Source organism: Ananas comosus, linkage group 1, assembly GCF_001540865.1.
Source record: "Ananas comosus cultivar F153 linkage group 1, ASM154086v1, whole genome shotgun sequence".
Lineage (NCBI taxonomy): Eukaryota > Viridiplantae > Streptophyta > Magnoliopsida > Poales > Bromeliaceae > Ananas > Ananas comosus.
In genome coordinates, this window is record NC_033621.1 from 11,426,880 (window position 1) to 11,449,733 (window position 22,854).

General features: G+C 34.7%; 2 protein-coding genes across 2 annotated transcripts; both read right to left on the reverse strand.

Moving 5' to 3' along the window:
* Positions 1,014–2,943, reverse strand: LOC109713265 (putative F-box/FBD/LRR-repeat protein At4g03220). The gene is made up of 3 exons (XM_020237295.1): positions 1,870–2,943; positions 1,520–1,717; positions 1,014–1,298 (listed from the first exon to the last, which is right to left on the reverse strand). The coding sequence occupies exons 1-3, from the start codon at positions 2,941–2,943 to the stop codon at positions 1,014–1,016; spliced, it is 1,557 nt and encodes a 518-aa protein (XP_020092884.1).
* On the reverse strand, positions 7,688–8,341 carry LOC109713343 (F-box protein At4g09920-like). The gene has a single exon (XM_020237412.1). The coding sequence runs from the start codon at positions 8,339–8,341 to the stop codon at positions 7,688–7,690; it is 654 nt and encodes a 217-aa protein (XP_020093001.1).

Here is a 22,854-nt window from a genome sequence, read left to right on the forward strand (position 1 = left end):
ATTAAGCAAAATTTTGGACAGCAAAATAATTTATATAAAAACTGACAATATTTAGATTAAAAATTATCAACATTTTATTTCTTTCCATGCTTTTGGATGGTTGCAATTGATTTTAATACACTGAAATTTAATTTTATAAAAAATTCAAAATTTAATTGACTGCAACAATTCACATTAAAATAAATAAAATTTTTAAGAAATTATTAACAAAGTAAAGTTCAAGTGCCAATTATAGCAATAACCCCTTTATAATATATTTACTATTAAACTTCATTATATGCTTTCACACTTAAAAAAAAACTAATGTTTTAAGTGCACATAAAATTAATATAAATAGTTAGAGTAACAAACCTTAAAGTGGTGTCACATCCTATGTAAATAAATGTGAAATCCAAGGCTATTAAATTGGTGTCACATGCTATAGAGTAGGGAAGAGTATTTTGATATAGAAATAAAAAAGTTGCCATTGCTTTATCTCGATTCTTGAATTATACTTAGATCAACGGTTTAAAAAGAGTGTAATACTGTTCACTATTACACTTATGTTATTTGAACTTGACTTAAATTAGACTTGATTTAGAATATGTGAAGTATCTAACAAATAAATTTCATAAATTTTCGATATTATTTACTTAATGATCGAAAGGACTCAAAATCAACAGGATATTGATATGGTTTTATGCAGTACAAACGATTTTTTTGTTAAAATTTCATAAAATTTGAATAATTCTACACCATTGAACTTGCAAACGGCTCATCACGACTATTAAAATTGTTAATTTTGGGCCCCTTCGAACAATCATAAAATTTATTTTCTAAATACTTGAAATACTATAGATCAAGTCTAATGGAGCCAATTACGATTCAAAAATTTCAGTATCAAAATCGACTTAATATTACCCGTGATTCTAAAAGCATACAAACCTAGCTCTCTAGATATTATTAATTAGTAAGCATTACATATCAACTCGCTAGTAGTTCAAGCTAGAGTAACACAACTCTCTTTTATAAGATTACGAGATTACAATCTTAACGTGCGGAAAAGATTGGTGCAGTTGCTCCATTCTCTGAAAAATTTCTTTTGGGAAAAAAATTGCTTGGCTATCTGGGGAGATGGTTATTTTCCGCAACGAAGTTGCCACTCGGAATAAGAACTCCAAGAAGTCATACTCGTATCTTTTTCCCGTAAACTCATGCATCGATATCCGGACCAATTTCTCAAGACAGAAGTTGTGAGAATCCCAGTATTCTCCTTTGCCAAATCCGCTGAAATAGTTGTAAAAATCCTCGGATTGAGGCTAGAGAAAAAAAAGCATATATGAGAATAGAGCACGAAAAGAAAATGATGAAAATGCGGAGGATCTTAGGATATGTTTTATAAGAAAAACTAATTTTTAATATATTTTTATTATTTTCAAGAGTACGAACGATATAAAAATGCATTGACTTGAAACTTTAAAGAGGCCAAATATATTTTTTGAAAATTTTATATATTTTAGTCTAATTTTGATTTACTTACTGAATCTTTGGTACATCCTCCGCTGAGAGACACACGCAGTGTCTCGATCTTAGAGAACATCTTGAGCAAGAAGGCAACACCCAGTGAGCTCGATCCTCCAAAGTAGGCGATCAATTCCAAATGCTTGAGATTCTCATATTCCTGATCTGATGGATTATTCACCTGATTGCGCCGATCAAAAACTAGCTTGCCCAAGGCCTGCAATATTATTTAATTCGGCATATTATTTCAGAATAAGAAGAAGAAAAAAGCTTATATATAGACAGTATTTGTTAAATATAAAAATATAAAAGATATAGTTCTCGTGTTTTAACGATCAGCTATCTCGACTTGTTAATTAATAAATATACCGCAGTTATACAGCATTTCGGCAAGATCAGCCGATTGACTTTAAGCATTGAAAACTTGCGGCCTCTGCCGTCCTTCAGCAGCATCTTCTTCAGATCATGCTCGACGAGCGAGCTGTCTGTCCGCATCACGAGGGTAGAGACGAGAGCATCGGCGGCGGCATCGACGGCGGCGGAGCGCGGCAGCGGGCCGACCCACTCCAGAGTCCGGAGTCCCGGCGCCGACAGCTTCAGGTAGGCCGGGCCGGAGGGCGCGATCTCCTGCCGCACCCGCACCTCCCTGACGCTGCCACCGCAGATACTGATCACGTCGTCCGCCGGCCCGTCGCGCGTTGTCAGCTCGAAAACCTCGAGGAGCGGGCAGCTCACGTCGAGCTCGGGAGTCGCGGCGGCGAAGAGCGACAGCCGGCAGTACTTGAGCGCCGGGCAGCTGCTCGAGATCGCGTCCCCGGCGGCCAGAAACAAGGTCAGGTTAGCGAGATCGAGCCCCTGCAAGGAAGGTAAGAAGGCGGCGGCGGGCCAATGCACGTGCGTTATTCCTCCTCCGGGGAAGGCGAGCTCGAGCACTCGCAAGGAGGCCAGGCGGAGTCGGAAGACATCGATCACTATAAAAGAGCAGTGCCGGCGGATGACTGCCGGGGATACGATGCCCGAGTGCTGATGGTTCTGAGCGTAAGTTCTGACGGTAAGGCGTTCCAGTGCGGGGCTGGCTGCTGCGCGGCGGATCCAGGAGGGGAGTTGGGCGCGGTCGGAGTTGGCGGAAGCGGCGACGAGGGAGAAGGAGCGGAGGGGGACGGCGGGGTCGCGATGGCGGAGGGCGGAGTCGACGAAGGAGGGGGAGAGGCCGGTGGTGAAGGAGACGTCGGGGGACGTCCTCCAGAGCGTCCGCCATCGCCGCGAGAGGAGGGAGGTGCGGACGGCAGTGCTGGTGGGAAGACAGGCGAGGATTTCGTGGAGGAGATGGTCGGGCAGGCCGCTGATGCAGTCTGCCTTCCTCGCCGCCTTCTCATCCTCATCCTCCTCCTCCTCCTGGATGTTGTTCAGTTTTCTTCGCTTTGTTGCAGGTTCTTCTTTCATCCTTCAAAAATAATTTTGAAAAATAAAAAAAATAAAACAGGAGTAAAAGAGATATATATATATAACATACATATACGAGGAAGCAGACTCGGCTAAGGAGTAAATTAAAGATTTGTGTGTGATGATCAGAGGCCGTTCGTTTAACTGCTTAGACTAAATCCTACCGCCGACTAGAATTTTTGTTTTTTTTGCTTTTTTGCTGAGGTCAGGTCCGCTACTTAAAATAATAAAATAAGTTAGTTAGACGGAGCGACTCATCATCTTTTAAGAGGTGTTTTATTCTACACGCAAATTTATAAAAAATATTTTTTATTGGCAAAAAAAATTACATTTTACAGTGTTTGGTTTATTGAAAAAAATTTACATTTGTTTGATTTTTTGAAAAAAATAAATAAAAAAAATTTACATTTGTTTGATTTTGTGAAAAAAAAAAAAAAGCTTTACGCTGCTTGATAGTTTGAGTTTTTTAAAATTAAAAGGATATATACTTTTGAAATTGTCTCTTAATTAAAATAATATCCCAACTTTTTAACGGAAAGTTAGTTATTTTATAACTTAATGTTTATTTAACTTAACTTTAACCATGGTAAAGTAACGATTTGTTTTCGAAGGAAGGGTAATCCTAATAATTTTGCCACCGTTTGGTTGGGGGTTAAGGGGTGGAATAACTCCTTAACCCCCAATTTATACCCAAACACCATTCTTAAGGGGTGGGGTTAGTAAACCCCACCCCAAACCGGATTAGTGGGGTTTACTAACCTCACTCCCCCTCCCAACTTTAACCTCGCACGCATCCCGAGCCCTCACCTTTTTCTTTTTTATCAATCATTAACCCCACTCCCCCTCCCAACTTTAACCCCGCATGCATCCCGAGCGCTCACATTTTTCTTCTTTATCAATCATTAACCCCACTCCCCCTCCCAACTTTAACCCCGCACGCATCCCGAGCCCTCACCTTTTTCTTCTTTATCAATCATTATTTTTTTATCCCACCTACTCCAACCAAACACTTTTTTTCACTATCCTAGACTAACTCCAACCTCCAACCAAACACAAAAAAATTTTAATCCCACTTTAACCCTGAACTTAACCCTATCCCTGGTATAGCTACTTTTTCCTTAACCCCGAACCAAACAGAAGCTTTAGGTATTTGAAGGTATATATATATATATATATATATATATATATATGATGTTTTTAACTTTGTAGGGTATTTATGATATTTATATATTTGAGAGAGCAAGTAATGAAATAATTGGCCCTATTTTTAAATTGAGCAATACTATAGATACACCATAAAGTGGGGTGTATATCTTACACCCACTCCATCCGAAAGCCATTAAGATACTTTCGGCTCTTTTAAATTTCGGTATGTCGATAAATACATTTTTTAGCACAAAAAAATTTTGGTTTCTCTGTCCTTTCAAATTTCGATATGTCCCCTTTCCTTACATAAAATAAATAATGTAATAAAATAATTTTAATTTTTCTTTATTTCTAAAATAGAAAAAAGTTCATGCTCATTCAACTTGCGAATCGGATGATATTTACTGTGAATCTATATTTTAATTCAAAATTTATTTAATTTCTCAGTATCTCTAAAATAGAAAAAAAAATTCATACTTATCTAAATTTTTATTGTGAATCTACATTTTAATTCAAAATTCAAAATTCAAAATTTAAAATTTTGAACTATCAACAGATTATCTCAAATAGAAAATAATTAACTAATTTGAAAATAAACTAAATTTAAAAGATAGATTGATTGATAAATAGATCTGTCTCCAACATCTACTTATATTCAAATTATTAATTAAAAATAAATTTAAAATTTGAAATTTAAAATTTTATTCATAAATTTAAATATGAATTTATTAATTTAAAATTTTAAATTAATTCAAATTTTAAATCAGATTCAAATTCAGACAAAATTTGTATGTTACTAAATACATATGAAAAGTATTTATAATTTAACTAAATTAAAAATATGTAAAACCTATTAGGAGATAAATTAAATTTAGAAAAATATCAAATAATAAATAAAAAAATACCACCAATAATAATTTAAATTTAAATTTAATTTAATTAAATGTGACGTAGTATAGAAAAGCATGCATATATTAATATATATTCTACCGTACGTAAGTATAAACAACTAATTTCTAGACATAGTTCTTCATGTTCCTTTTCTTTATAAGATTAATATGTGCTAATAAAAAATAAAATCAATAAAATTTATTTTAAGCCATTAGATTTTAATATGGCTTAATAAAATAATTCAGCCGGTTTGATTAAAATCGAATCATTTTACCGGTTTAATGATTAAACCACTCATTCTAACAATTCAAAGCAGCTTTTTGACTTTCTGGGTTCCAAGAGTTAAAGCGAACTGTGTTATAAATTGGGTCTCGGACTTTGTCGAAATGGCCAGTTCAATAAAAACTTTTCATCATTATATATATATATATATATATATATATATATATATATATATATAAATTATGATGGAAAGAGAAAAATAAAATTACGGGGTACTAAATAGAACAATGTGAGAGTAAAAAATTTGAGGGAGGTGGAATATTTGATAGAAGCAAAACTAAAATCATTCTATTTAAGAAAAAATTTGTTTTCAATTTTTGCCGTCAAAAAAAAAAACTTTTAAGATGTATAGACTACTTTTTTTTTTTTTTTTTTTTTTTTTTTTTTTTTTTTTTTTTTGGAGAGATAGGTAGCACGCTTCGTTTATTTCATTTAGAAATAAACTTAGCTGGAAATGTGAATCAACTAGGATTCGAACTTAGGTCTCGGGTACCAACTACCAAGCCCTTTGCCACTTGCTCTAGGTACATAGAATTTATGTTTGAAAAAATAAAATACAATAATACCAAATGATTATCTATAATAGGATTTCTTTATCTACATCTCCAAATTAAAATCTAATTAAGTATGCAAATATCTAGATATGAGTCCGTTTTCTATACTTTTAGAAGCATGATGACCTCTGTGTAATCAAGTCGTTAATGGATGGTGAAACTTCCAAATCGACGATCGCCTCAATTAGACTTGATCTAAAGTATTTGAAATACCTAAAAATAAATTTTATAATTTTTCGATATCATTTACTTAGTGATCGAAAGGACTTAAAATCAATAGGACATTGATATGGTTTTATGCAGTACAAAAAATTTTTTATCAAAATTTTATAAGATTTGAATATTTCTACACCGTTGAACTTACCAAACGACTCATCACGACCATTAAAATTGTTAATTTTGGGCCCTTTCGAGAAATCGTAAAATTTATCTTTTAGATACTACAAATACTATAGATCTAAGTCTAATGGAACCAATCGTCGATTCGAATATTGCAATATCAAAAACGACTCGATAATACCCGTGCTTCTAAAAACATAATACAAACCTAGCTATCTAGATATTATTAATAAGCATTACATATCAACTATCTTTCATAAGATTACGAGATTTCAATCTTAATGTGCGGAAAAGACTGGTGCAGTTGCTCCATTCTCTGAAAAAATTCTTCTGGAAAAAAAAATTGCTTGGCTATCCAGGGAGACGGTTATTTTCCGCAACGAAGTTGCCATTCGGAATAAGACCTCCAAGAAGTCACATTCATATCTTTTTCTCGTAAAATCATGCATCGATATCCGGACCAATTTCTCAAGACAGAAGTTGTGAGAATCCCAGTATTCTCCTTTGCCAAATCCGCCGAAATAGTTGTAAATATCCTCGGACTGAGGCTAGAGAAAAAAAAGCATATATGAGAATAGAGCACGAGAAGAAAATGATGAAAATGCGGAGGATCTTAGGATATACTTTATAAGAAAAATAATTTTTAATATATTTCTATCGTTTTCAAGAGTACGAACAATATAAGTATTTATAAAAAAATTTTATATATTTTAGTTTAATTTTGATTTACTTACTGAATCTTTGGTACATCCGCCGCTGAGAGACACGCAGTGTCTCGATCTTAGAGAACATCTTGAGCAAGAAGGCAACACCCAGCGAGCTATAGGGATGCAAATGGATCCGGGTTGGTGGAGCTCCGCCCCGATCCGCCCCGAATGGGATGGTAAGTGAGAACGAAAAATATAAAAAAATATAACCCGCTCCGAATCCGCCCCGATCCGCCAAGTAAATGGAGCGGGAGGTGGGAGACTCTTTTCTTCCTTCAATCCGCCCCGATCCGTCAAAAATCCGACTCCCGCCCCGATCCGCCCCGAATGGAGCGGTAAGTAGGAGTCAAAAATAAAATAAAAAATAACCCGCCCCGAATTCGCCAAGCCCCGATAAGAAATGGAGCGGGAGGTGGGGGAACTCTCCCGCCCCCGGATCCGCCGCGTTTGCATCCCTAGCAGCTAAGTCCTCCAAAATAGGCAGTCAATTCTAAATGCTTGAGATTCTCATATTTCTGATCTGGTAGATTATTTATCTCATTGCGCCGATCGAAAACTAACTTGCCCAAATCCTACAATATTATTTAATTCAGCGTATCATTTCAGAATAAAAAGAAGAAGGTTTATAGATAGTATTTGTTAAATATAAAATATAAAAGATATAGTTCTCGTGTTTTAACGCTCAAACTATCTCATGTTCGACTCGTTTAACAAACATTACAGGGGGCATATGTACCGCAGTTATACAGCATTTAGGCAAGATCAGCCGATTGACTTTAAGCATGGAAAGCTTGCGGCCTCTGCCGGCCTTCAGCAGCATCTTCTTCAGATCATGCTCGACGAGCGAGCTAGGGATCTGCGGCGGCGAAGAGCGACAGCCGGCAGTACTTGAGCGCCGGGCAGCTGCTCGAGATGGCGTCCCCGGCGGGCAGAAACAAGCTTAGGTTGGCGAGATCGAGCCTCTGCAAGGAAGGTAGGAAAGCGGGCGGCGGGCCATTCCACCTGCGTTATTCCTCCTCCGGGGAAGGCGAGCTCGAGCACTCGTAAGGAGGGCAGGCGGAGGACCTCGGGCACTCCTAAAGAGGGCGGGTGGAAGGCTGCCGCGGATACGATGCCCAAGCGCCGCCCATGTTTCTGAGCGTAAGTTCTGACGGTGAGGCATTCCAGTGCGGTGCTGGCTGCTGCGCGGCGGATCCAGGAGGGGAGTTGGGCGCGGTCGGAGTCGGCGGAAGCGGCGACGAGGGAGAAGGAGCGGAGGGGGACGGCGGGGTCGCGAAGGCGGAGGGCGGAGTCGACGAAGGAGGGGGAGAGGCCGGTGGTGAAGGAGAGGTCGGGGGACGTCGTCCAGACCGTCCGCCATCGCCGCGAGAGGAGGGAGGCGCTGACGGCAATGCGGGTGGGAAGACAGGCCAGAATTTCGTGGAGGACATGGTCCGGCAGACCTCGCTGATGCAGCCTCTGCCTTCTCATCCTCCTCATAGTCCGGCAGGCCGCTGATGCAGTCTACCGCCTTCTCATCATCCTCCTCGTCGTGCAGGGCCCTGCAGCCTTCTTCTCTTTCTTTCCGATTCTTCTTCCATCCTATTGCACTCCATCGCATAATAATCATATAATAACATAACATAACATACCTTATATATGTATATATAAAGAGGAAATATAATCTTTTTTTTAATTAATTAATTTTTAATATGAGTAATTATCTTTCTTTTTTTTTTTCATGCATATTCCCATCACTTTGTTTTTTTTTTCGGATTCAGATATGCCTCAGATATTAAATTTTTATTACTATATATTGGCTAAAAACAGATTCAAATACGATCAAATATCTTTTCGGATTAGGATAAGAACAGGATTTTTATTTGAATATTATTCGGATAGTTATATATACAAATATGCACAATTAACAACAATGTAACTAAAGTATTACATTTATATTTAAATTTTCACGTACCTTTGATTTTATTGAATAATATCTAATATTTAGTAAGCATTAAATAGAATTTTAATACAAAATTTATAATAAAATAAATGAAAATACAATAAATAACCTAATTCCTCCACAAAATATATTAACTTCCCGTTTATCTCCGTGCAAAACGAAATCAAACCTGAATTTATATTTCAAATCTAAATTTATAATTATAATTTAAGCTAAATTAAATTTAAATATATCTATATATTTAAATAGTTTTTATTAAAATTTAATAATTATTATTAAATTGAATTCTACACCTCTTACATATGACAAAGCTCTTTACCCTGGAATTAAGCTACACCCTCTTTTTTATTTTTCTGAAATATATAAATTAATAACGTATATTAGTTTTCAAAAATCCGAATCCGAATTCAAAAATCCAAATCCAAATTCAAAATATTCTAATATATCCGTATCCAAATCAGAATTCAAAATATTGTAAATTTAACATCCGAATTAATCGGAATCCAAATCCGAATCCGAATCTGATCCGAATTCGAATTAGACGGGATGCATAGTTGGGCATTCATATTCGCATCCAATCGAATTCGGTGTCGAATTCGAATTAATACATTTTTAATTGTTATGGAAAAAACATTGTATATATAATAAGAGCAAATGGGCCGGATCCAAAACCAACCCAACTAGAGGCCTATTTGCAATAGGCGCCATCAACTTTTTCTCTTGAAAAAACTAGTCTTTATTTTTTTGTCATTGGCCCAAATTGTTTATAAATTTAGGACCAAATTATTTTATTGGGCCTGGCCCAATTAATAATTCGTGCAAGAGAATAGCGAAATGGGCTTGGGCCATGAACACACACTTTATAGGGATCCCCACTTTACATGTGTAGGGTAGGGATGCAAATGGATCCGGGTTGGTGGAGCTCCGCCCCGATCCGCCCCGAATGGGGTGGTAAGTGGGAACAAAAAATATAGAAAAATATAACCCGCCCCGAATCCGCCCCGATCTGCCAAGTAAATGGAGCGGGAGGCAGGAGACTCTTTTCTTCCTTCAATCTATCCCGATCCGTTAAAAATCCGCTCCCGCCCCGCTCCCGCCCCGATCCGCCCCGAATGGAGCGGTAAGTAGGAGCCAAAAATAAAATGAAAAGTAACCCGCCCCGAATCCGCCCCGCCCAGATAAGAAATGGAGCCGGAGGTGGGGGAACTCTCCCGCTCCCGGATCCGCCCCGTTTGCATCCCTAGTGTAGGGATTAGTGTTAATATTTGAGACCACGAGGGCAAAATTGTAAAATGAACATACATCTTATTCTTTTTTTGAGAGATAACATACATCTTATTAGAACTATATTCGAACTATATATATATATATATATATATATATATATATATATTGCATATTGAATAATAAGAAAAATCTGAATTTCAAAATTTTTGATGTAACCAGTGCTTTTGAACAATATATTTGGAATTTAAAACCTTTTATTTGATTAATCGATCTCTATTAATCTTCAGAGTACTCCGTAACATTTATTTATTTATTTATTTATTTTTTTTGGCAGAACATTTGGTAATTTGATGGATTATTTTGTGTATATATCCTGTCAAAGATGTTTTGAATATTAATTCTAAGATTAGATTATACATAAAACCTAAAGTTTTAAATTAAATTACTAATTTTGTAATCCAACGAGATATTATCAAAATCAGCTCTGTTAATTACATCACGCGAGAGAGAGAGAGAGAGAGAGAGAGACCTAACGTACTCGTGAGACGCTAAATTAGAATGTAAGCATCAATTATATATATATATATATATAGTTGAGATTAGAGTTCAGGGTTTAAGGTTACCAAAATTCTCATGGGTCAAAATTTTAACCTTAAATATAAATAATAATAATAATAATAATAATAATAATAATAATAATAATAATGGGAGAGAGAGAGAGAGAGAGAGAGAGAGATTGGTGGACAACCGAGGAGGGCAACTTGTGCACTGTGCCCTCATAGACAAGGAATTAATAGGGTCCCCCCTCCCCTTCATGCATTCATTAATTTCTTAATAAACTCATATATGAGCTAGAATACTATCAGTAGCAAATAGACTCCGTTGCTACTAATTTGTTTTCAATAATATAGCTCCTGAATTGACGATCGACATTGTTGGACATAATCTAGCTAGAACACTAAAAATATTTAGAAATTAAATTATATATTTTTTCGATATTATAATCTTGTGCATCAAGTGAACATTGAACAACTAAAAATAAGTATATATCCTTTCAAAAAATGATGATAGGATTATTATAATCAAGATCAAAAGTATATAGATCTTGTTTTAAATGGATTATATATATATATAGATATATATATATATATGCTCTTCTTTTCTTCTCTCTTTTTTTTTATTTTTTATTTTAACAGTTAGCATGAGTTTAATGTTCGCATTTGCTTCAAACTTTGAAGAAACAATTAATGATTATGATTACAATGTGGGCCATTTTTACCTATTTTAGTGGACACCAGTAAATTATGGCATTAATAATGAAAAAGATCATGAATCACAATTCAAATAATTAAAGCACGTGATCATCAATGATTGAGATATGTACATATATATATATATATATATATATATCTTCTATTTTTCTAAATTTTATTGGTGTGTGTTTTTCACTTGAGCTAGGCTTTTATATCTGCAACATTCTGAATCTCAAGATGACACGGTTTAACCGCTATATATCCACATAAGGCATGTTAATTTGGATATCGAAATGAAATGTATAGTGATAACTTGTTTAGTATGATGATTTTTTTTTTTTTGCGTGTGGTATATATAGCTAGTATATTTCACTTAAGAAGTAATTTATATTGATCCGAAAGAAAACCTTGATGGCCAGATATATTTGGTATCTATTCTACGTACGCATCTGATCACGATCCTCATCTTATTTCCAAATACTAATGTTTCTTCAGTAAATTAAAGAGATATTTATGCCGAACAACATGTTCATCCATCCAAACCGCATATACCTTGGTGGATTACAACTGGTCTTGGATCAGTCAGATGTAGCGAACCAGCCCAGAAACAGTCTTAACTTTTCCAACTCGATCTCTCTAAACAAAGCAAGAGATATGCCGAACAATATGTTCATACATCCAAACAGCTAGCGTACACCTTGGTGGATTACAACTGGTCTTGAGATATCACAGAATTCGCATCGAAACCAGTCCAAAAACAGTCCTAACATTTCCGACTCTCTAAATAAAGCAACACTCCCTCCCATAACTAACCCGCCAGGCTGTGCCACTCGCAAAGCGCCAAGTGTCGCCCCAATCATCCACAGGTGCCACACATGGACCACATACACAGGTGATGATCATACAATATATATATATATATATATATATATATATATATATATATATATATATATATATATATATATACATAACTAGGACCACCACCACTGTATAATTGCACCTATATGTGTTACATTATGCATGGCCCATGCATATGGTGTTGAGGAGGAGCATGGACCCCTCCATTGTCGACCCCTGCTGCGATGGGTCTACGTCCACCTCGCATTCACATCCAAAATATATGCTGTGCCCTCCACTTTAATCATTTACACCGCCCCCCTTTCTCTTTCAAATAGAGTAATAATAAGCAATAACACCCCCTCTTCTCTCTCTATGTATACATTACACATATATATAATATATATGTTTCTCTCTCATCTGTAATATTCCTTTTGTTTCCCTTTGTCCCATGGAAGTGTATGTGAGTGTGTGTGAAAAGGAGAGAGAGAGAGAGAGATGAACCAAACAGTGAGTGTTACTGTTGGAATGAATATTTGATGAGGGGGGTAGCTTGTTACCTGAAAAATATGGTAAGAGCTAGGGACCAATTCATCAGGGGAAATGTTGTCGCCTTTCTTTAAAAAATAATATATATAAAAATATATGTATCTTAAGGTACTCTAGCTGAGAGGAAAGTGACTAACTAGTGGAGATGTTGGGGGAGGCATATGAATGAATGTAATGTTGCTTTATAGATGCATGAAAAAAAAAAAAAATTTGACCACATTGTATATATAGCATTTGAAAACAATTTTCTTTGTGTTCTCTTACTTTGTGGGGGCGAAAAAAGTACCGGTTAAGATACAAAATATCCCGTCGCACTTTATCCTGGACCCCGCGTGGTCTTAATTATCATCTTGCATAAAACTTTGTATCAATTTGAAACTTGTGTATACTTTACTGCTGTATCAAATATGTAAAATTATTTTTGATGATCAGTCAATGTGGATGTAAAATTTTACAAAGTCTTTTAATTTAAGAAGTCTTTTTTTAAAATTTAGACATATTATACAAGCTTTGTGCCAAATCATTCCAGTGAATCAAGGTCCAAAGTGCAAGGGAGGATTTTGTAATTTAACTAGCCACAAGAAAATATATTTGTGGAAAAAAAAAAAATGTACTTCTCTGTTAGTCGCAATGCTATGGGATGGTCACGCTCCTAGTTTGGCCTAGTTTTCAGAATTATTTTGTTATGAGGAGCATAAGTGAGATATTCGACAGCCAAAATATGTAAATTAAGCTTATCATTCGTGACTAGAATACACAAAATATATATTAGTTTAAGACTATTTGTAAAAAAAATATTAAGACTTCGCAAAAAGCTATACAAAAACCACTGCTTTAAATTAAGAAACCTTAGGCAATTAAAACTCATAAGCTATTAATTTATAAATAGAAGTGGTGAAACATATATCTTCTTTTTTTTAATTTTTCTCTTTTTTTTGTCCCCTCCTTTTCCTTTAAGTGAAATTGATGTAGTGGCGCACCTTAGAGATAGAGAGATATTGGAGATGACCCTTTCTATGTAAAGATCTAGCTTTTCCCTGTCTAAGTGCAGTAGTATATAGAAATTATGATTCAAAAGAGAGAGAGAGAGATACTAGTGGGGGCAAAGCTAAGCTTCACTTTTCACAAAAGTGTTGCAATTGATCACTAATTGTTAATCATGCATCACTTGATTCGAGAGAGAAGAGTACTGTGCAAGTTGGAACATGCATGTTGATGTGTTGGGGTGAGATTCGATCTCCCTTGCTACCTAATAATTAGGATATATTTGGGCTCATAAAGATCCCTCTACCATGTATTTAGATTCAACTACCTACACGGAAAGTTAATTTGAAGCATATTATATAGGGCCCATTTGGTTTAACTGTAGCATGTAGTCTTTTTTTTTTCTTTTTTTTTTTTTTTTTTTTTTTTTTTTTTTTTTTTTAAGAAATAGGTAGCAAGCTAGCTGCTTCATTCATTAGGTAAAATGAACTGAGTGTACAAAATGGAAGCAGCTAGGGCCTCTGAAAAAACAGGCAAAAAGAGGTAAAAAAAAAAAAGAGAAGCGAAAAAGAACGGGCTAGGTGAGAAAAGAAAGAAAGAAGGTCGAGTGGCACATCAGCGCAGAGCGGTCCAATTGCTCTTCAAAAGGTTGACACATCCTAATGACCTGGTAGCGTGTAGTCTTTGTTAGATGAAATATTAACTAAGTAGTGTTGCTTACTTTGTCAAAACCTCGATCTTCAGCAAATTCCCTCGGTGGTAGCAGCTAGCGGAAGTATAAATATCAAAGTTTGGGCTTCTACTTCTAGATCTCAACATCTAATTCAGAGATGATTTTTCTTGAAAGAAGAAACAGAAGCAGAACCAAACAGGCTGTTAATTAGGCGCATTTTGTTTGTAGTAGTTAGACAATTATAGGATAACTACAATGTTAAGTGGATATATCATACAAAGCACAAAATGTTTTTATAATGTTTGAGATAGAGTGAGCTGGTAAAATTACACCACCATATCAAGAAACTTACCACAATATTTCTTCCAGGAAATTGGACTTCCATTCATTGCACCTCTAAGTTGCTTTATTTATGTTTCAAATGGATCGTAGAGAAGGATGGTGTTGTGGTGATACGGCAATAGCTAGATTAGTTGTCAATCACCTCAAGATTGATAAGATTTAACTTCCATGTCATCTTTAAGAAATGATGCGACGAGTTGATCGAATCAGCATCATTTCATCATGACCAAACTATCTACCTGAGATGACACGCCAACTAATTAAATCGGTCACCTCATCACCCGAACTTAAGACAAAAGTAATCAAACTTGAAGAAAAAATTTAAAGTTTAATGGCTTGATTACAACATATGGAAGTTTAGTAACCTAAATTAAACCTCATGCTAAGTTCCGTGAGCTACGATTATCCATAAGGATTTGGCGTGAATAATAGTTACAATTTGAAATCAGCTAGAATAGATATATATTCATAACCATTTTCCTGCTTTTTTTGGAAACACAAGAGGGATAAATTTGAATTATACATCGCTCTCATGCTGTAGCCTAATCAAACATTGCCTTATGTTAGCTGCAATTCGATCGATCCACTTCCCCCTTATGAGAAGGATGTACACCTATCCACAAGAATATTTTATTAATATGAGGAGAAGTCATTCTCTTTTTTTAAAAAGAAAGAAAAGAAAAGAAAAAGAAATGAAACTTTGCTGAAATTTCATACAATAAATAAATTGATTGATTAGACCTGCCAACTACTTAATTCACTTAATTGTAGCTTGCATGTTGTGACTCTATCCATCCATTTGGTCCCCTTTCATCATGGCCATTTTCTTGAAAACAATCTCCTGATAGTAACATGATCATGACCTGAATTATCTATAATCTACTTGAATTGGTCCACTATTATGCGAATTAAGGATGACATACATATTTCACTAATATCAGTTCTTTTTGACAGAAAGCATGTTAACTAGTTTTGAATAAAGATTCGTCGAATCACACCTCCACTGCACTGCTTAGAGCAATTGGCTGACTTCCTCCTATTTGGGCTACTAGGAGAACCAATTTCAAATCTAGCTTCATGCAAGATGGAAAATGTTTAGGAGAAACAAATTTAAATTTATCTTCATGTAACAACAGATGCATGTGTGGTGACCTACAGACATCTTTTTCTATTAAAAAAATAAATAAAACCAACCATATATAGTGGTTTGGGTTCACTGGTGTCTTTACATGTGGCATTCAATGCTTAGCCTAGAAAGGACAAAAAGGGTGAGCCATTAAAACCAAATATGTAATTTGTTGGGTACCTAAGAGACCTGATCATAGAGGACTAGAAGAGCTCAGCATAAATTGAATGAGGAGGACATAAAATAATTATTATTTTATTAAAAGTCCATTAACACTTTCCTTGTTGTTTCCTGGCATTTTACAAATTCTAACGTCCCCTTCAACATTTCCCCCTTAATTAATTTCTTTTAAAAAAATGTTTCTTAAGAAGCTCTTGGGATCATCAAAGAAGCTACCTCTTTCCCTTGACCCAGGTGGATCTTGCACATGTATATATTTACTTTAAAAAGGGTGGAAATCCCTAGAATTAATACTTTTCTCATGAAGGGGCTTCTCTAGAATCACAAGTCACTACTCATGAGACATGATTGGCACATTTTAATATTAGAAAAATAAGCCACCAATTTGATTATTCTAAGTATATTATTGCATTAAATTTAGGCCATGAGGTTGTGTCCCAACTTTCTCCATTAATAGTGCATGCAACAAGGAGTTTGAATCATTGAGCCTTGCAGACTAAGTAATATATTGGGGTTATATAGTATTCATAAATATCTATATATTTATAAAAATATATATCTAGAGTTGAGCTGAAATACCATTAATAGCATTTGAATTTTTTTGCTATTGATTTTTTTACTCTATAATCAATTCCATCTTTTAGATCATACTATTCAACCAACTAACCACCCACTCAATCCTAGGAGAACCACCGCTATAGGGGACTACTATCATCCCAGCCTATAATTTTTCATCCGTTGGTTAAAAACTCGATTGTAAAAGAGCATAAATACTATGAATAGTATTTCAGCCCAAGTATATATATATATAATAAAAGCACCAATCAATTGGTGTTTTTAAATTTGTAGCCTTTGGATGGAGATGATGTAGGAATAGAATGGTGGTGGAAGGTGGTGGCAGTTGGATTAGTATTTGATCTAAAGGCTACTAATTGTTAAAGGGTAGATCTAAAGATTAGAAACTTAAAATCACCAATAGAATGGTGCTTTTACGTGTATTCTAGCTCAATTCTCTCTCTCTCTCTCTCTCTCTCTCTATACTCATAAGAGTATAGTAGCCGGACTCTATATATATATATACATACTCTATATATATATATATATATAGAGTATATGTATATATATATATATATATATATGTATATATGTATATGTATATATATGTATATGTATGTGTATGTGTATGTATATGTATATGTATATGTATGTGTATGTGTATGTATATGTATATGTATATGTATATGTATATGTGTATGTATATGTGTATGTATATGTATGTGTATGTGTATGTATGTGTGTATGTATATGTATATGTATATGTATATGTGTATGTGTATGTGTATGTATATGTATATGTATATGTGTATGTGTATGTGTATGTATGTGTATATGTATGTATATGTGTATGTATATGTATATGTATATGTATGTGTATATGTATGTATATGTATATGTATATGTATGTGTATATGTATGTATATGTATATATATATATATATATATATATATATATATTATATATATATATATATATATATATATATTAATATATATATATATATAGAGTAAGTCTTCTGTACTTTCGAAAGTATGGAGACCTCCGTGTTTGTAAGTTATTTTCGATGATAGGAAATCCGATTCGACGATCGGCTCCGTTAAGTATAATTACCCTATTGGAACTATCCATAAACCAAATTTTATAATTTTTTGATATCATTTACCAAGCGATCAAAAGGTCTAAAAAATGACTATTTTAACGGCCGATATAGCACGTTTTTAAGTTTAACGGTGTAGAAGCATCTAAATTAGATGAAAATTTAATAGAAAATTCTACTTAACATCAATAGCAAGACCAATATTTTCGATTTGAAATTTGAGTAATTTATCGCTGCTTTTTATGAAATTTTTATTTTCAGTCGTTCAATTTAAGGCTACTCGTTTACTAGACAAACGAAGTAAAAAATTTATGAAATTTGGTTTCTAGATAGTTCTAATAGCGTAGATTATGTCTAATAGAACCGATCGCCGAATCGAATGTTCCATTATTGAAAACAACTTACAAATACGGAGGCTTCCGTACTTTCGAAAGCATAGGAGCCTAGCTCTATATATATATATATATAGATAGATAGATAGATAGAGAGAGAGAGAGAGAGAGAGAGAGAGTTGTGCTGGTATGCTTATGGAAGCACGACGGCCTCCGTGCTTCCAAGTTGTTTTCGATGTTCGGACTTTCGAATTAACGATCGGCTCCGTTAGAATTGATCTAGAGTATTTGAAGTACCTAGAAAATAAATTTTGTAATTTTTCGATATCATTTGCCTAGTGATCGAAGGGGCTCAAAATTAATAATTTTAATGACCGTGGTGAGCCGGTTGCAAGTTTAACGGTGTAGAAATATCCAAATCACATGAAATTTTGATAGAAAATTCTTTATACCATATAAAACAAGATCAATAACTTTGATCTAAAATTTTAATGTCATATCATCATATTTTGTAAGATTTTTATTTTCAGCCGTTGATTTTGAGCCACTTCGATCACTAGGCAAATGATATCGAAAAATCGCAAAATTTATTTTCTAGATACTTCAAATACTCTAGATCAAGTTTAATGGAGCCGATCGTCGATTCGAAAGTCCGAACATCGAAAATAAAGTGAAAGCACGGAGCCCTCCGTACTTCCATATGTATCCTAGCAGCACTCTCTCTCTCTCTCTCTCTCTCTCTCTCTCTCTCTCTCTCTATATATATATATATATATATATATATATATATAAAGTTGAGCTGAAATGCTATGGGTAGTAAACGGGCTCTGTTGCCACCTATTTATTTTTTATGATGGAGCTTTCAAATCGACGATCGGCACCGCTAAACATGATTTATACCACTTGAAGTATTTAGAAACTAAAATTTAAATTTTTTCGATATCATTGGCCTAATAATCAAAGGGTTTCAAAATTTGTAATTTTAATGATCGATATAAGACGTTTTCTTGTTTAGCGGCATAAAGATATCTAAATTAATTGAATTTTGGTTATAAAATTTTTTAAACTATTTAGAATAAGATCTATACTCTTGATCTTGATTATAAAACTTATGTCATCACTTTTTAAAGGATACTCATTTTTAGTCGTTTATTTTTGTGTCCACTTAATGAAGAAAAGAACAATGTAAAAAAAATATAAAATTTGATTTTTAGATGTTTTAAGTAGTATAGATCATGTTCAACGGTGCGGATCGTCGATTTGAAAGCTCAATTATAAAAATAAATGAGTGGCAACGGAACCTGTTTGCTACTAATAGTATTCCAGCTCACCTTTCTCTCTCTCTCTCTCTCTCTCTCTCTCTCTCTCTATATATATATATATATATATATATATATATATATATAATTTTATATGAAGATGTGGTATGAGCTACAATTCCAAGATACCACTTTGGTGAGGACAAAAGGTATTAGGTGGAGAGAGATAATTATTATTATATTCACTTGCAAACAAGTTATGTGGACATCATGATTTGTTGTGATTCTAAGATATCAGGAAATTGGTAGTTTAATTGGTCCTATTCACAGGTTGTCAACTAAACGACCTAGATAAGGGTTTCTTTTTGTTATTTCTTTTTTTTTTTCCCCTCCAAGTTTCTAGATGTTAATTAAGACCCAAAGAAAATTAATAAGCTAGAACTAATCCAATATATCACTTTAACTAAATTAAAAGTTTATTAAAAAATTGGTGGTTCTTTTGGCGGTCTCAAATTTGAAATCCGTAGCAACGCACCGACTCTTACTGCGATACTCTATTATTGCTTTTGCGATTGGTATGAGCCTTTGGAACTATTAAAGACCTATATAAAAGTATGATTTTTCTGTAATATTTATGTTTGGAGTAATTAATTTGGTTGAAAATGGTAATTATATAACATCAAGCCTCCAATTAATTAACTTCATTTTCTTGAGTAATATCAGATATATATACTTTCAACTTTTACTTGTTCCAGTTTGTGATTATTGGGCTAATTAATTAATTAAGTTAGGATTCAATTAAAAAAGAGGGCTTCATTAGCTATTAGCAATTAATTGTTGGTGGAACTCATCCTAGTCCTTCAATTCGATCAACGGGCAAAGGCTATTGATTTAATTCAATTAATCATCATTTAGTTTAACAAGATAGTTCCAATAAATCCAATAGATTTTTATTGCATTGGATGAATAAAACTTAAATGGAGCGCTCGATTCGACATGACTAATATTTTTTAGGGGATTTCCATAGACTTTTAACAAAGCGTTGTGTAATTGAGAATAAATTTAATTACATGATACATATATAAATAGGCTGGGGCTACTATACTCTTATGAGTATAAACTTTCTTGTACTCATAAATTTTTAACCGTTAATTCATGAGATGTGTGGTTAGGATAACAGTGGTCCCCACCTAAAATGACAGTGGTTTCCTAGGGTTGAGTCGGTAGTTTGTTGAATAGTATGATCTAACGGGTGAAAATGATTAATGAAACAAATCTAAGAGCCAAAAACTTATGAGTATAAGGGAGCCAATACTCATAAATGTATAGTAGCCGGACTCTCTCTCTCTCTCTATATATATAGAGTAGGCTGGTATGCTTATGGAAGCATGGAGCCCTCCGTGCTTCCAAGTTGTTTTCGATGTTCGGACTTTCGAATTGATGATTGGTTCCGTTAGAGTTGATCTAGAGTATTTGAAGTAGCTAGAAAATAAATTTTGTGATTTTTCAATATCATTTTCCTAGTGATCGAAGGGGCTCAAAATCAATAATTTTAATGGCCGTGGTGAGCCGGTTGCAAGTTTAACGGTGTAGAAATATCCAAATCATATGAAATTTTGATAGAAAATTCTTTATACCATATAAAACAAGATCAATAACTTTGATCTAAAATTTTAATGTCATATCATCATATTTTGTAAGATTTTTATTTTCAGCCGTTGATTTTGAGCCACTTTGATCACTAGGCAAATGATATCGAAAAATCGTAAAATTTATTTTCTAGATACTTTAAATACTCTAGATCAAGCCTAACGGAGCCGATCGTCGATTTGAAAGTCGGAACATCGAAGACAAAGTGGAAGTACGAAGCCCTCCGTGCTTCCATAAGCATCCTAGCCGCACTATATATATATATATATATATATAGGTTTGTGTTAGCATCATCTAATTAATATATAATGAACAAATACACTGGTGATGAATAAAATTTCGTAGCACAACTTGTTGATCAAGTTGTAACGAATACTTAATTATTTGAATGCCTTAATTAAACTAATATCTAAAACTCTCTCTCTCTCTCTAGTTTAATTATATGCCTCTGTGTGGTGTTATTGATGGCCACACAGGCTTGGTAGTTATACATCTTTATTTACATTAATTTAAGTGAGATTATTTTTTCAACTAATTAAATTAAAGCAACTTTGCTTTGAGCTATTAAATGTGAAATACAGTTATCATTAATGCATATCAGCAAAACAAAAGGCGGTTCACAAAAATTGACAATTTTTATAATAACTAATAACTGATATATGCATTGAATCTAGTCCCCGTACAATACATTGATTGAAAGCGACTAGTTTTGTTGAACTTATGTATCCAAGTATGTATAGTAAATATGATAAGATTTGAACTCGCGATCTTATAATGCTCTGATACCATATTAATCTAGCATTTACTCTAATTAGTTAAAAGCTTGAGTTGCCACCGAATGCATACTTTATATTCGGCAAAACAAACTCCGTGATGTTCTTTGGCTCCTTGCGGTGCATATGATGTTATTAACATTCCGTTCGATATTCTCTATATACGACCGTTCGTTGTGCATATGTAGCATCCAAAGAGCTCTCGCCATTCGAAGAACCCTCGAAGGTCTCTACATGTATATGCCGCACATACGCAAACAACTAATCCCCATGGTGCGTCCTCGGTGGTTAGTACACATTCACGTTTTCGTGACACTGCCACCATATCAGCGGTATTTCGCAAGACGCGCAAGGGTACGAGACGCGCAAGGGTACGTACGCGACCGCAATATCACTCTCTGATCACTCAACTCCAAAATTTGTAGTGATGAGGGAATCATGCAGCTAGTACGGATTCCACAGCAGTGACTGGTGCTTGAGAATGATGTGTCTTCATGGGTGCATTCCAATGCACACAGACACACACTCTCTCTCTCTCTAAATCTAAATCTCTCTCTCTCTCTTGTAGTGGTACATACATAGATATATTAATGTCTCTCTCATTCATATGGGGATGTAGCACAAAGAATGAACTGGTTTCTGACAACACCAGTACTACAGAATTAAGACACAGCAGCAACATGTAAGCTTTTAAGATGGTGGTGGAGGCAAGGTGCAATATAAGTTGGGATTGCATTGGGTCCATAAATTTGTGTGTATACCATCCCTACAAGTAGAATCCAAAATTTAAAAACAGCTACAGGATATTATAAGATGCAACTGGCATGGGAATCAGAGAGCTAGATTGGTCCAAGCCCAACATTTGCATGCACTCAGATACTGTAACATCATTTACATGATTGGTGCAGAAGAGATCAGATACCACCACACCCCCCTGAGCTCCTGCCACATCAATAGTATTTAATATTCTCATCCTTTTGGTGTTTCTCTCTCTCATGATCATGTGAACATGGGAGTGTGGATGTGGGCCACTTAATTTTCATTCTCTCTCTCTCTCTCTCTCTCACTTTTCTTTTGTTTTATTCAGTAAATAAGTTAAACACCTGTGATCACTGCTGGTGAGCTTGTATACATGGTCATCGACATAAACATTCCTCACAGGACCATGAAATCTTAATTTATTTTGAATTTCAAATTTTATAATTTA